The sequence below is a fragment of the Pseudopipra pipra genome, chromosome 3 (assembly GCF_036250125.1).
Source record: "Pseudopipra pipra isolate bDixPip1 chromosome 3, bDixPip1.hap1, whole genome shotgun sequence".
Classification (NCBI taxonomy): domain Eukaryota; kingdom Metazoa; phylum Chordata; class Aves; order Passeriformes; family Pipridae; genus Pseudopipra; species Pseudopipra pipra.
The window spans coordinates 14,564,644-14,580,886 of record NC_087551.1 but is presented as its reverse complement, the minus strand read 5'-3'; the positions used below and the strand labels follow the sequence as shown (position 1 = coordinate 14,580,886).

Genomic DNA, 16,243 nt, shown 5'->3' with positions numbered 1-16,243 from the left:
ATTTGCACTGTTGGGCATTTTTCTCCCTAAAGCCTTTTAATACATTTCTGCTGCATAAAGGTCCATCTAGAACTTTGGAAACAGACTGGACTTTACAATGCAGAAATTCTTTTTCAGTCGTACGTTCTCAACTTAGGGAACTATGAATAAGTTCCTGTATGGGTTAATGAACCACTACGAGTTTTTCTATAAAATTTGTGTCTTCCTGACTTCTTCTAGACTTCCCTGCCCTCAGTTAGAGATTTCTCTTAACTGAATTGAACTACTGCTGGCTGGAAAAGGCTTGGACATATCTCCCATGCCAGTGATGGGTGGAGACTGTTTCTATATATTGGGAGATTCAACAAAGTAATTTCTTTCTGTTATAGAAACAGTAAGGCTAAATTTGTTTGATGTCCAGTATTTGTACCCAATAAGACCTTCTCTCTCCCCGAAAGAAAACAGGTAATAAAAAATACAAGTACCGATCTAGGCAAGCAAATTCTCACCTGTAACTTCCCCAAGGCGAGGGTGGGAAGAGATTTTTTCTTCTCAGCATGGGATTTTGGTATTTAACACCACATTGATGCTGGAGAACTCTCTGGCCTGCACCAGTAACTCTCTCCCAATTTAACTCGAATCCTGCTGTTGGTTTAGCACAGAGGTGGATGCCAGAACATGTGCAAAGACCCACTCCTCTTTCTTGGTAGTTGCTTTTTTTGTGACATTGCGCCCAATCATCTTATCAACACACATCTCAAAATGTGACCTCCCCCAGGTATTCTCATATAATTTTCACATTTAATATAAACAGCTCATAAGAGCTACATTGGGTGAGCAAAGGGGAAGTGATTTTTTTTTTAAAATCTATTTTATTATATCGGGTTAAAACCTGGCTTCATTTCAAAATCCCCAAACTTTCTCTCCCCCAAGGCCTTATGTTAATTGATGGATCTCAAAAGCTACACACAGAAAAGAGTTTCTAATGCATCCAAACATCTTCTAAGGGTTGGCTGAAATACATGTACAGATAAAAGAAACTACTTTTATTTAGCATCATCTTTTCAATTCTCTGACTGAATGGATATCTTGATATTGGAAACTTTGGATCTCAGTTGCTTTTTAAGCTTGATATTCCTCAGGCTTTTCCATGCTCAGGTCTAATAGCAAACTGTCCTCTTCTGCTGCCCATTTGTTCGCAGGCAGGAAACTTCAATTTTTTGAAATACACCCCATCAAGCAGCTTTGCTACCTTATCAGCACAACAGCACCTGACAAATAAATGCCAGATGTATCATAAGCATCAGCTGAAACAATTCCACCTTGTCCTACCTTTGTGTTCTCTGGCGAACTTTGGCATCAACCAACTGCAGATTCAGCTACTTACAGTTCTCCAGGCTGCTTTCACTCCTCCCCAGACTAGCCCAATTCACATCTGTTTATGTTCTTTCTTGTTATGGCTTTAGGAAAACACTAACAATATTTAACAATTTTCTCCAGCATCACTACAGTCCTTCCTAGGGATAAATACACTACTTTGGGACTTTGCAGATTGCCACAAACTGCTTCTCTGTTTAATCCTGCATTTTGGCAAATTTCACTGTGATACAGAGATGGACAGCAAATGTCAAGGAATGTGTGATGTAATCCACGGGGTCAAAGCCTGCCTACATCTACCCTCTATTCAGCTCTTGCTGGAACTGAATTTTTCATAAATGTAGAACAAGAAGAAAATAAAACTTCCCTGTTGCCCACTGCAGCCCGAATCTTCTCATTGTGCATCCATCTTACTCTTTGGCAGTGGTATTTTGGTATCCTTCTCCTGCCTCAGAATTCCACAAGGATAAACTGTACAGTGTCTCAAGAGATTTGTTTTCTGTTTCTGGAAGGTTAAGATGTCCTAATCTTCTTAGGCTGTTTTATTTTAAGGGGCTACAGGAGTTTCCAAGACTGGTTTTTCATTCATCAACTCATATAATAGATAATATAATATTCTACAACTTAATTAATCCTTTCTTCCACTACCTCCAATTCACTATTCAGTGTTTACTACACTCAAGTGCTCTTGAGAATGGTATGAACTGAGAAGTTTGGGGTAGCATGTCTGTCCAAAGAAGATTCTCTGCCTGAAATCAGATTACTCCAATGCATTCTTTTCCCTTTGTATCAGGGCTGAAAGCTCTCTGTGATCATTCTCAAATACATAAGCTCTCCTGCACAGCTGAATCACTGCAGGAAAAATGGGAAAAAACCGTATCAAATATTTTTACAACTCCACCTGAGTATGAAAATACGCACACACATACTCACTGCACAAAAGGGTCTTGTTTTGAAGGAGAAGCTGCCAATTAGCTGTCCCCACAAGGCTAATTTATAACTCTGTGACTTCCACAGCTGTAGCCCACAGCTGCATGCAAGATTCAAAGTACCTGCTGAGGGACGAATCCTTTCAGAGACTTTTCACTTTGTTGTTCTGAATAACCCTTCATCAGTGTTCTGAGCATAAAAGCACACTGGTGTACGACCTTGGGAAGGGTGTCTTCTTCATGGGCACGACGTGCAAAGGCAGGAATCAAAGCCGGCAGGCTTGCGAGACCCTGGTGACAGGCAGATGTATATATAGAGAGAGCATTGGCTGCTCTATTTTAAAAATATACTGAAAGAAAGCTCTAGCACCAGGTTCCTGTTCCCTTTATACTGATATGGCTCTAAGAGGGACTACTGCCTGCGAGCTCCTGGTACAATGCGCAGTGCCAGAGGACCAGGCATGGGGCAAGGGCAGGTGCAATGATCCTTAGTTGAATTTTCAGCCAGAAAGAAACAACAGATATAAGAAGCAAGTATTGATCCCAGAAATTTCAGGGGGATGCTGGTTCTGAAATGAGAGAATAACACTCAGTCTACCACTGTAAATGAGGTTAAAACTAAAATGAAGAAGAGACTGCACTAACAAGGGCAGCAGAGCCAGTTACAGGACTCTTATTTTGAGATTTTAATTGGCATGAAATTGATGGTAAGGAGAGCCCCACTGTTTCCCCTGATCTGACCTCTGCAGTGTGAGATAAACAAAACTTGCCTGATAAGACTACAATCTCAACTCTTAAAATGTATCTGGTACTCAGTAGCCACCTGCTTCCTATAGACAATCTAATAAAATTAGAGATCCTTGGAATGAAGCCAGTGTTTTGCTCCATTCAGCATCCAGACCTGGCTGGTTTCCTCAGATGGAGAGATTGTGGACTGGGCACACACATCACGCTGGCATCCCGAAATCAGGCCACCAGCACAAGGAAGAGCATCAGCAGTTTGACTGCAGGTGACACCCCTGTACGTGTGCTATCATAGTGTTCCCTGCTGAAATTCCTCTTTGTTTTTTAGAAACTGAGAGTGCCTGCTGAACAAAGCACCCTTTCCAATATTCCAGAGCTAGAACACCTTACATGGAAATCAGATTCAGCAATTTATGCAGCTACTAACATTTCCAATAGGTCAACATGAATTTACAAACAAGAAGATAAAAACCCCAGGCTTCTTTTGACTGCTGAGCTGACTAATTGCCACAGTTCTGAGGACCATATTTGGCATCTGTGTCCAACTTACAGGACCACCCTTTGAGGAGAGAGACAAACCCGGTGTATATAGAACATGTGGGAGTTTCCTTAATCCCCACTCCCAATTATTTTGCAAGGGTCACAGGATATTCCTGCCTTTCCTTTCTTCCAAGAATATCCTTCCCCCTCCCAGTTATCAGCACTAATACAATTAAGCATACATCCATGCAAAACCATTCACAAGAGGAAGAAATGTCACCTCCAAATCAACAAACATTCAATAGAGGAAGAAGTCCACCTAAAACCAAAGAAAAACTTAATGAATTGTTGGCTTATTTCAGGTCATATACATACATGCTAAACTCTGAATCAAGAGTAACTCAAATGGCACCTGGAAAATGCAAATATGATTACACTTTTTCTAACATAATTATTAGACAGCCAACTTCAGCATTCAGTATAGTTTCAACTCAAGACACAACTTATTGGTCATTCCCAGTGCCCTCTATTAGACAGATGTCCTGTTCTGGGACACTGATACTAGAGGAAAAGCCCAACAGAGAATATTCATTGGAAAGGAAAATTACTTTTTATAGCTGGAAATAGTGGCACTAATGTGTTAGTGTAAGACCACGTGAAGCGCAAAGCTCTATGAATTGCATGTGTGCTAGTTCAGCAGTGACTCAAACTTTCTCCAAAATGGTAGAATAATGGGATTTGTATCTGTTATGTTAAATTTTTGCTTGGATCCTCAAATTCAGTTAAGACCTAGAAATTATCTGGCATATTCATAAATGAATGAGGAATGCAAGTTCCCAGAAATACAAAAAGGAATGGGATTTACTATATTAAAGGTATAAATACAGATAATCCCGCACTTGCAGACTGGTTGGGCAAGGAAGTGGGGCTGGAAAGAACAGGACCATCAGTGCCAAGCCTTTAGCTAAGACAGATGCAGACTCTAGTCAGGCTCTGAATAACATCAGTTTCCATATTGTGAGAACATTGTTTAACTAACATTTTTCACAGCTTCCTCTGCTCTTACTTTGGTTATCAACACTGCTAAGGCAACATCTTTCCGTTTTGCTCTCTGTCACTCAGCAGTAGTACAGGCATATGCCATGCACTGATAGTCTCATAAACAACTGAAGCTGCTTATAGTTCATTCAAGGGGAATAATGTTATGTTCCGGAGTCATCCCATTATTTAGTAATCTCAAGATGGTTCTGTCTAATTAATCACAAATAAATGAGAATCTTCTCTTGGAATTGAAATGCATTACAGTTGAGGTAGGTTTCCAATGGGAATCAGTCACTTTCCCACTATATTTTTAGATTATTTACTCAGGTTACTTTCAGTTTTCCTATTTCAAAGTACAGCAATACCTGAAGTTGAAAAGCTGACTTTAATTCTTGAAGTTGTCTGGATACCAGGCTATAAAAAGAATAATACAAAGTCTACTAGAGCAGTCAAGTCAGTCCTGGCACAATGAAAGGCAGGAGCAAGGGTCACGGATCAGCTGCCAGAGCTCCTCATCTTTCAGTGGCTGCACACTGGAAGAATGCTCCCACTGTCATAAAAGATGCTGCCCATTCCTAGTCCAGATATGTCACCTATACAGCAATGGGGAACAGGTATTACAGACAGTTTGGACACAAGAAAATTGTCTCAGACTTTTTCAGGACTAGGTTACCATCTCAGTCGCCTATTTTAGGCTGCCAGAAAGCAAAGATTAGACAAAGTGACAGATACATTCCTATGGGCTTAAAAGTTGCTATTATTTCCTTTGTAACCGTCTGGTGCACAAAAACAGTGAGATTTGAATGTCAGTCTGTATCCTTTCTGCCTCATGTGTCCTCCCCAGTAACCCTGAAGGAGTATTTTGCAAAGGTCGCCTTTGCAGCCTTTTCAGATGTCTCCGCTATTGCTTTGCTTATGTTATTCCCTATATATGCCCTGTAGACAGGGGAAATATGTAGCAATAGAAATTTGCTGCACAGGTAAAGCTGCAAAGGGAAGAGTCAGGGCTGGTAAAGATGACAATTGTCAGTGTAGCTTACGGAAAAGCGTGGTGTCTTTGTTCACGCCTTTAGGTAAAAATGGTGCAACTGGCAATCTAGAACTTAAGACACAGGCAGAAAGAAAGAAATTACGCTGATTCTCTCTTAGCTATTTCATGCACCCTGACCCTGCAAGAGTTAGCAGAAACATCTTACTGCCTTTTTAGCCAGCTAGAATAAATTCAATAAATAGGAAGGGGAGTAACATAAAGGATTTCCTGTAAAGTCTCTTCCTAACCACAACTGAACAAGGCAACCATAATCCAACATGCGCTGAACAGACCAGGAGACTCCTGCAGAGATATTCCGCTGGTCCAGACTGAGTTTAAACTCATTTAAGGGATGCAAACTGTGTTTCTCAGGGCTAAGCTTAAATAAGGATGTAGTACCCTAGCATTGTGCCCTGAATGCCTAGGACAGGAGGAGAGTTATTTCTGGCACTGATGCACCATGTGCTGAAATCGGTCACTGATGCTCACGTGGAACGCGGCAGTTCCGCAGACGCAGTTGTTGGCGAGGGCCCGGGGCTGCTCAGGCTGTTCGGTGCAGATGGACATCCTCTATGAAATCACAGGCTACATTTTTTAGCTTGGCTTTGCAAAGCACCGTGAAGTTGGCACGGGCCAGGGGAAGTGAGCTTGCCCAGGCTACGGTGGTTGACGTTGACATCAACCACACTGAACATATTTGCATTTGGCAAGGGATCTTACCGGAAGGGATATTTTTATGGGCCCGCTGTGATTTTGGCTAAGCCATCTCCCACCCCTTCGTCGCTGCTATAAAACATGGCAGAGGTTTGTACTTTGTCCATGTACTCATTCCTTGGCTTCCCCAACGTTGGTGCATTAATGATACTTAATACCAGTATTGAATATACCTGCGTTATATGTAAAATTTTGACTTTTTGTTCACTGTCATATCCCTATTATTAAGTAATTATAACATCAATGGGGAACTCAAAAATATGCTTTACTCCTAAGGGCCGTATGAACTTCTACTATACAACATACTCTAGAAAAATAATGTATATTCGCTCATTTCCTGTGTACTCTCTGGGAACCACCTTTCTTAAAGGTCCTTTGCTCATGCATGATGAAACATGGTCATGCACCTCTTCAGTGCAGTCGTGCCCCAGGTGTACATTCTGCTTTGAGGGACGTGTAAGAATTGGTAGCAGTCATAGGGCAGAGACACAACTCCAGACTCTAATTACCCTTTTTCTGACACTGAACTTGCTCGCCAACTCTACTAACTAAATGCATTTGGTTAATAGCTCAAATAACCCCATAGAAAAATTTTGAAAGTCCAACAAAACCCCTGAATGACTAAGGTGGAGCAGCATTAAACACCACCACAGAAAAGCAACTATTTCCCTCAGCCTCCAATATAGAAAAATAAAACAACAGTATACATGGTGGTATAGCTTCACAATGAGAGTGAACTAGCAAGGGAGTTTTGAAATAGATAGGAAAAGGAATAAAAGAAATCAGAACTACAAAAAATGAAAAAAAAATAGAAAACTTGCGGAAACTTAGGGAAAATAATTTACGTCTTTACTTCATGTCATTTCATTTTTATTGGTTTGCAGCCATACCACAGCCAATTTAGAGAAACCAGCGAACAAGACTCTAATATTATTGTGGCCAAGAAATGCAATTTACTCTGTGCTAAAGTCCACAACTTACTGTATTCATTTCTGGATTTGTGCCAAAAACATATGGCTAGACTCAAACCAGAGTGTTCCAAGGTCCTAGACCTTACAGACTCTCAGCGTGAGGAATGCCTTACCACCTGAAAACTTCCCAGCTCTTTACTGGCAAGGAATCAGCTCATGAGATGGAATTTAGAATGAATCATTTAGGTGAAAATACCATCTTGCTCATTTCCCACTTAATTCTGATACACTTTTAGCGACAATCATCCAAGAGATAGATAGGTTTAGAAATCATTTCATATGTCCTTACATACTTGGACTTTATGCTCTCAGACTTCTGCCAAGGATAACATGTCAGTGCCACTGAAGTCAACGATAAAACTTCCACTGACTTTAAGGATGGTAGAATTTCACCCTAAATCCACCTTTTTTGGAAACCCAGACACACTGCTGCACAGGACTAACCGGTGTGTCTACAGTGCTCAGATGTCCTGAGCATTCCTGATACAGAAGACACTTTCTAATCCCCGATTGTTCCGCTTTTTTTTTTTTTGCACACATTTTTTCCCTTCTCTAGTAGAGAAGTGCATTCTCTAGAATTACCATTCCCTAGTAACACAGTCAAATGCATTATTAGAGGAGAAAAGGCTAGTAGCAATCTGGATGTATGGGCACAGAACAATAATTTGACCTCCTTTGCAGCATCCCATCAAAAACTAACCAGCTATTGCATGGGGGCTGCACAGAAACAGTCCCAACAAGTACTTCTGCAGAGGGATTGCAAGGGTTTTGTTGGCTGCAGAAAAGCTGATCACTTAGCTGCTGGAAAAAAACAGCTAATTCATAAGAATTAGTAACATGAAACAAATAGAATGACTAAACTTTATAGCAATGCACACAACTAAAATAATTATAAAATATTCCAAGTTATTGAAGATGTCAACCAAGACATTATGAAAATCATTCACTGTTCACCAACAAGTTCTGACTGTCAAGCTTCTCCCTGGCTAAGATTGAATATGCTGTTTTCTTCAGCTATTTATCTTGAAAGGCTCAGAAAGGCTTTCTTTTGTGTATATACACAAAACCCAACCAAGTCATGACACCATCTCGAAAAGTGTGAAGACATAAAGAGCTCTAAGGAGAGGAAACAACTCCTCTAAGGAGTGGCAATGGGGGACCCAAGGCAGAAGGGTGTCAGCAGAGTGGGAAATCCTTTTATGAGGTGGAGCTGCTATAGTTTACATGGCTGTTCCAAACACTGTGATTTTCAGCAGCTGCGAAGAGAGGACAGATGAACAGGTAGTGGTCCCAGATCCTAGAGTATATACTCAATTTGGATTAAAGCAGGTTAGACTGTTTTCTCAAACTATCCTCATCATGGTACTTTTGTTAAATCACCAACTTGGCACAGGAGCACTTTCAGAAGAATGTGATTTTCATTTTGAAACATCTGTATTTTAATCTTTTCTTTGCACTCCTGTTCTCTGGTACTCCACGTGGCTACCTTCCATAATGGCAACACAGGATGGCTGAACCTCCTCTGCATTTCTTCCTCATGGCAGGAAAGCCATACTGACAAATCTTAACTTTCTATGTCATCTCAAATGCACAAGGTCAAAAAATAAATCTTCTCGCACTGTGACTGGGTTTTCTTGCTAAATCAGCATTACTCCAAGACATAAAGCACAGCTGAGTTTTTAAACACTGTCCTTAGGCTGTTTGTCTCCTCTGAATTCCTGTTGAATATTGATTTTGGATTTAAATGTCCAACTGCCCACCTAATCAGGTTGTGTATACAAACTTTGACTGATTAATGGGTTATTTTAAATGCACAGCTACTTCAAGGACTAAAGAACATGGACAACATGAACTTTCCTTGTCTTGCTTTATGCCACAAGGCTTTAGATCAAACTATACCTTTACAGAAATACAGGCTTGCCCTTCAGGATACAACCACCAACCAGACTTTTCTGTGAATTGCTTTTTTGGATGCATCTAAGGCAATTCTGCTAAGCCTTAGTTATAAGCAATCTTAAAATACCAGAAACATTACTTGGTATTAAACTTGAGACCACATGTTGGCTTTTGAGATATTCATAACTCTAGCAGACCTTATATTAAGCAAATGGAATTCATTTTGTACACGCTATCTAGATGCATCTCTCCACAGGTGAGCTACCATCTAGGCAGGTTTAATGGACAATTCCTCAGGCTGCCCTGGCAATTACTCCTCTGCTGACCTGGAAGGATCATTAATATTAGGGAGCTGAGATGCAATTCAATTTCCATTCTGACTCAGCCCTAAGCTCCTTCTAAGTGGATGCTGTCAGCTGTGTCAAATTATATATGAAGCCTAGATGATGTGGAGGACTATTAGGAAGAGAGCTGGGAATGGTAAACTCAATTCACAAAGTTTTCAGCCTGAACTTGAATAGTGGCCTAAGATACCAATAGGCCAGAACCATTTGGCATGGGAAAACTCTAATAGATACCCAAAACATTTTTTTGGGGGTAAGATGCTATGAGAAGAGCAAAATCAGGTATGGATTAGCTCAGAGCAATAAGAGACGAGCTGCTTACAGAACGGCATGTTCAGTGATTTAAATGCATAACATAAACAACCCCTAAAAGGCTTAATGGCAGAACTCTGAGGAAGCCCAGCTAACAAATGCAAATAGCATTACACAATATACCCAGTACACCACAGATACTGTTTGATCCTTAGCCCCACAACTACAGCAATAAATAAAAAAGAATTAAGGTAGCTCAGATCCAGTTCAGCAGGCAACCTTTAGACAATCATGGAAAAGCCCCCCCAAAACCATAACTCCTCTCAACTCAATGGTTATAACCTGTAAACCAGGATAAAACTGAACAACTGTCTCCCCCACTTTATTATCCTCTGATTCATTTGAAAGAAAAGTAATGTACCAAAAAACGCTTTTCCCCTTTCTAGCTAATGGGGGAAAATGAGAGGTTTATGTAAAGATGGAAGCTGCTGCTTCCTTGCTTTAAAAGCCCTTTAACCTCTTTCGGCAACCTTCATCCTCACCTTTGCCTTCGCCTACTATCATGATACACCTGTCCCACCTGATGCCAGCTCTGGTGTTGCCAGCAAAATTCCCATGGTGCGTGCAGGCGCGACAGTGCCACGGCATTTTAACTCTTCTTGGGGAGAATAAGGAGCTAAAAAGACCATGAACCTCCCCAGAGGAACTGAGCGCTCCCACAAACGCATACCTTTCTGCTCGTTTTCAGGTAATATGGAAAGCTTTGTAATCAAAGGTCTTTTAAATTAGATGCCTTGGAGCTTTGTTCTTTACAAATAAATAAATAAATAAATAAATAAATAAATAAATAAATGGACCCCCCCTTGCTCTTACGTGTTAGAAACAAGCAAATAAACAACCAACCTTTAAAAAATACACAAACACGTTCATTGTCATAAACATGCAGCGATTTACCCTCCCCCGAAAGATTAGAATGAACTCATTTAAAAATGAAACTACTTTGCATTATATATCACCAAATATTAGTCAATCAGATACAGTCATTCATTTATATGCGATTTTTCTTATCAAAGCATGCATAAAACTCACAGGAATTCCCGTTGTGCAAATGCTCACTGAAAAAAAATCAAATCAAAACAAGTACACACATACGTACACACACACGTACACACATATTCTAAGCCAAGATGAAAAGCATGCATGGTCAGGGTTTAAGCATCATTTAAGCCAAAATAATTGCTAGATTATTAAAAAAGAAAGCAGCCTGGCAATTATTTGAAGCAGGTTTTATTCATGCTTTTATTTGATTCTTCTCGATTTTCCTTTCCTTTAAACAATTTGTAGCAAACATGCTAAAAAAAAAAAGGCTCTATTGTTCAAAAAAAGCAGAAGAGAAAAAAACCAGCAGCATCCATGCTCTGGGTACCAAAGCGTTATTTTCTTGGAGCAGAAAAGAAAAAAAAAACCCAACACATTTAAAAGCTTTTCTAGATTTAAAACATATATCGTGCAGAAATTTGATCTTAATATTAATGACATGCAATCTCCAAGGAGACGTATTCTAATTAAAAAAAAAGTCATTTTCAGTAAATCGGCATAAATGCCTTTTTTTTTTTTTCCTTTCTCCTCCTTGCTGTCAGCCTAAAGGTATCTTAAACCCTGCATGCGGCAGTGCTTCGCCTGTGCGCTGCATCGGCTGTGAGAGAAGAAGCTACCTGAGAGTTTTCACAGTGCCATCTCATATCCATGTCTGCCTGGCTACCCTGCGTGCTTACAGTTGTTTTTTTTTTTTTTTTTCCTTTCCTTTTTTTTTTTTTCCTCCCCCTCCTCTCCTTCTTTCTCCCCCCCCCACCCCCTCTCCCCCAAAAACCCCTCCCGCCCTTAATTCTTAATGGAAATCCTAGGGAATTTAGTCCATCCTCTGAAATCAATACTGGTGACAGGCGCGCTCCGCGGGACCCGCCGATGATGAATCGTCTGCGCATCCTCACGGCCTATCAGCGCGCGCCGCCGCACAGCCAATGGCCGCGCCCGGAAACCCCCGGAGCCACCGCCCGGGAACCGCACCGGGAGCCGGGAACCGCACCAGGAGCCGGGAACCGCGCCGGGAACCCTCACCCGGGAACCGCGCCGGGAACCCTCACCCGGGAACCCTCACCCGGGAACTGCACCCGCACACCGCCCTGCGGGACGGAACGGGCGCTGCCCGCACCCGCGGATCCCCCCGCGCCCCGGGCTGGCGCGGGAAGGGGGGTGGTGGTGGAGGAATGGTTTGTCTCCCGTCATTCCGGCAAAGCAGGCGTGCCACGTCAACCTGGCACCTCGGCAGCGTTATCTTAACGTTTTAAAAGTCCCAGTAATAAGCCAGGGAGACCCCGACGAGCAAGTTCGCAAACGCCTCGATACGGGAGGGCGCGCCGTCATTTTGGAACCCCCACCCCTTCGCCCCACCCCAACCTGTGCACTCCCTACGCGACGCGCCCAGCGCCCGCCCGGCGCGGGAAGCGATGGGGAAGATGCTGTGGGAAGATAGCACAGCACGTCTGGGCTGCCATATGGAAGCCCGTGATGAGCGTCTGCTGGCGTTGGCCGGAGCCAGATCGGCCGCCCGGCGATGCACAGTTGCCGGAGCAACCTTGAGCAAGCAACCTCCGAAAACAGGTTCATCAGATCGTGCCAACAAACCCCACAAAATCCAACCACAACGTCTAGTCACCTTTTAAAACAACACCATTTTACTTTGATTTGTCCCAGGGAGAATTTTTCCCTTTTTGTGTTTTTTTTCTTTAACAGTTTTCATGAATCCCAACAGTTGCAAGTTACTAAGCTCCCACCTTAACTCTCCTGTAGGGCTTTTCCAGAAGCCCTCAAAAACAGTTTGAATAATGGATGCCTATGCTGAGGAAAAAGACAAGTGAGAGATGAAAAAGTCAAGTGAAACTAACTTTGCAGTTGCCCTGACAGGAGCTCAGAGATGGTAGGGCTGCCCTGACATGCCGTACCCTCACTCATCCATTTCAGCAGCAGTGTGTTACCTGTTTCTAAAGGCATTTTGAACTTGCAACAGCATTTGACAAGCAATATGTCTGCATGCACCTTCCTGCTAATGGCCAAAGCACGTACCAGTAAAAAAAATTTAATACAATGCAATGCCTCGATACACTTCATCATGAAAAAATAAATTGAAATAAGATCTACTCTGTATGAAAAACATCTCCCTCCTCTAAACAGAGCCAGGTTCAACCCCAAGATATGTGGCTCAGTATATTTGGTAGATTTTCATAGTAGTGCCTAGATTTTTAATATTCAGTTATTAAATTATAAGCATGTGTAACAGGTGTTCCTTTCCCGATGAACTGAAATATAAAAGCCACAAAGCAAGGCTGCTTTGTGGACACGGGTGCTCTCTACATATATTCATTTGGCTGCAATTAAGTCACAACTAAGGTAGTTAATGCTGAAAGAAACACTTCATAGCTTGTTAGAAGTGTTGTCACTGTCTGTTAAATGTCTGTCGGTATGAGGTGGCTCTAATTAGAGGAAAGTCATTGCCCTCAGGCTCTTACACCTGCCTTGTGGTGAAATCTGACTCTTGACCCTGCAACTGCAAAACTGCAAGACAATGTGCCAGTTGATGGCGCAGAAAGCACTCTCCTCACTTGTTCTACACATTGTTTTTTAAGTGTGGGCCAGCAAAATCAAAAGGTCTTCTGGAGCTGAACACTATATTTTGATAGCTCTCAGAGTTGTAAATCTATCAGGATATCCATCCAGAGCAGTTTTTGGCCCTCCAAGGAGCACCCTAGGAATCCGCGTATCTTGGCTCTGCACCTGTCCCCTCTGTGAAGAGGGGTCCATCAAGCAGAGGACACCATCAGGCCATAATTATGTGGTTGCTTATCCAGTGTTTTGTTTTGTGGGCAACGGTCAAAATTCCAAGCCTTTTTTGCACATCCCATCTCAGGGACCAGGAGAGAGGACAGGAAAGGCAATGCTCATGGCTGGCATCTGTGCTCTGACTGCCCTTCTGGCATCAGCATTGATTTCCGTGGCTTGTCTGACAATCACCCCTGTCAGGGCTGTGTCCTCAATGAAAGGTGTTCATCTTGGGGGCAAAGCAAGTAAGAAAAACACTCCTATTTTCATTAAGAAAATTATCTAAATGAGAATAGTAAGTACCATTTCCAGTGGTTCAAACAGTGGGGTCCTTTCACATTCACTAAGACAAACTTTCACAAACTCCAGCATCCGCTTTCCTGAAAGACAGTGCTAAATTATCCACAATATTTTGCTTGAGGTGGTATTTTTTAGAAGTGTGATTTTACAACAGCACCATTAACAGTAACGGACTGTCATATGTTCTGTATGGTGTTTTCCAGGGGACTAACTAATGCAGCAGTAACAGGAATGGTATAAAGATGGATGGCAGATCCTGACTCCTCTCAAATGCTGAGCAGATGTTTGTGAGGATGGAATGCTGTTTGAAAAGCCTTGCCCTGAAGCGCTGGGAGAAATGCTGCAGAGCACAGCTTGCTATGAGCTGTGCTAGGTCAGAAAGGTATATCCTACAGATTCTGGATGTCCAGCAAAAACCAGCTTGCAATGGAATTGCTTCTACTGGAGAATAACACTCCATCTAGCCAAGTTCAGGGGTTTTTTTTGCCTTTCATGGAGATGCAGCTCTATGTGTGCATCATGTGTGGTGTGCTATGGTATATGAAAATACAATAGACAATGTGGTTAGGATAAATTTTACCCAAAGGGTGTGAAGACACTGTAAGTGTTATGAGCTTAGTATGGCAAAGCAGTTAGAAATGTACCTGCCTTTACATTTAAGTACTTGTAACTTTGCATTTAAGTAAACTCCTGAGTGCTTTGTTGAATCAAGTCCAAATATACCAAAAAATAACACTAAATGCAAGAAAGCAATAAACCTGAATTTGCTTGAGTACACATTCTCAAGCTGTACATGAGAGTTTTGCTGAATGTATGCATTTTGCCAAAACTATACAAAATATCACTTAAAAACCTGCTTGTCAATGCAGTGACGGATATGAAATTAGTTGTATAGCATATATTTCATAGCTAGGGACAGTGTAGTAAATATCACAAAGACAAATCTATATAGTTACTAAAATGCAAAAACAGCATTATCCTTGAAAAACACACAGACAAAAAATGACATAAAACCCACCATACAAAACCAAGAACAGAAGAAGCCAGACTTGAGATTTGATTTAAATCTAAATATAATACATATTTCATTAACTAGACAGGAACTGTGCAGACATATCATCATTAAAATCCTTGGTACTGCACTGAACAGGCAGTTTTATAAAATTATTGTAATTTATCTAGGAAAAAGATCTACTCAAGAGCAAAAAAACCCTGATTTTTCTTTTTTATACAATTTTATCAAAAGAATTTGCATCTACAGTTCAGACACAGGCAGAAGCCTTCAGTTCTTACACTTCAACTTAAGGGCAAGCACAGGTTAAGCTGTTTGAGATGAGAACAAGATATTTTATATATTATCCACCACTTCTAACGTGCTTAATGAGCATGAAAGTTATGTGAGTTTTAAATATAAAGGCCTATGTGTCCTTAGGGATTAAATTCTCATTTTAACTTGAGAGTCACATCTCTCTTATGGTCAGGTGGGCCTCCGCCCATGCCCAGTCACCTGCAAACCCCCCAGGATTGTCCTTTGGAAATGTATTTAACGACTTTGAGGTGTACGTGGGTTTGCTGTCTACAGTGAGTTTTAATTTCATAATTACCTATGCACAAAGTCATTCCTATCCAGAGAGAGTTGGTATTAAGGAGGTAGCCTTACTGTTTTCACGGGAGAACTGGGGCGATATTTGGGATGTCATCAATGTGACATCTTCACTTTTCCCCTGGAGACTTCTGCAATATTCCACTCTGCTAAACTACTGAACTCTGGGAAATAAGTGTCAGTGTCAACACTTTCTGTCATCTCTGTAACACTTAGTGTACTTGCACCTGTGACAAAATTACCCCCTTCTGGCAGGAAGTCTGTAATCTCCTTCCCGGAGGTCTGAACTCTCCCATCATGTCAGCCAAACTGCACCCATCGAGCCAGCTTGCAGGTACCTCCATTCCCATGGATCACAGGAAAAAAGCTCGACAGTGATGAAAATCTCCAAGAGAACTGCCTTCCACTGCTTAAAAGGTCAAGATCCTCCTCCTTTTTTTAAGCACATGGAAGCAGAAAAACTGTGACTGGAAAAAATTACTCTCTCAAGAAACCATAATTTAGATCAATCCTACCTGTTTGGAACTAACAGAAGCTCTCAGACTTTAGTTCCCAATTCCGTACTGTCAAGAAACAGATTAAATGTACTTGTTGTGCTGGGCACATATATATTTCCATTCTCTGCTTCCTCTTACCTCCTACTTACCATGTCCTAGCTTTTGTTCCTGGTCTTTCCAAATCCTTTTACACCTGGTTAATCAACAGAG

General features: G+C 41.5%; 1 protein-coding gene across 44 annotated transcripts in view; it reads right to left on the bottom strand.

Annotated features, from left to right (window-relative positions):
- Window positions 1-16,243, bottom strand: part of NRXN1 (neurexin 1) — a 711,526-nt gene that overhangs the window by 42,363 nt on the left and 652,920 nt on the right. Inside the window, exon 1 of one of the 44 annotated variants that reach the window (XM_064647964.1) lies at window positions 11,473-11,550. The exons of 42 other annotated variants lie outside the window; for them this stretch is intronic. In XM_064647964.1, the coding sequence (XP_064504034.1) occupies window positions 11,473-11,505 (33 nt within the window). In that variant the 5' untranslated portion in view covers window positions 11,506-11,550. Of the gene's footprint in view, window positions 1-11,472; window positions 11,551-16,243 lie in introns of those variants that run through there. One more of the 44 variants, XM_064647963.1, reaches the window with a different exon arrangement.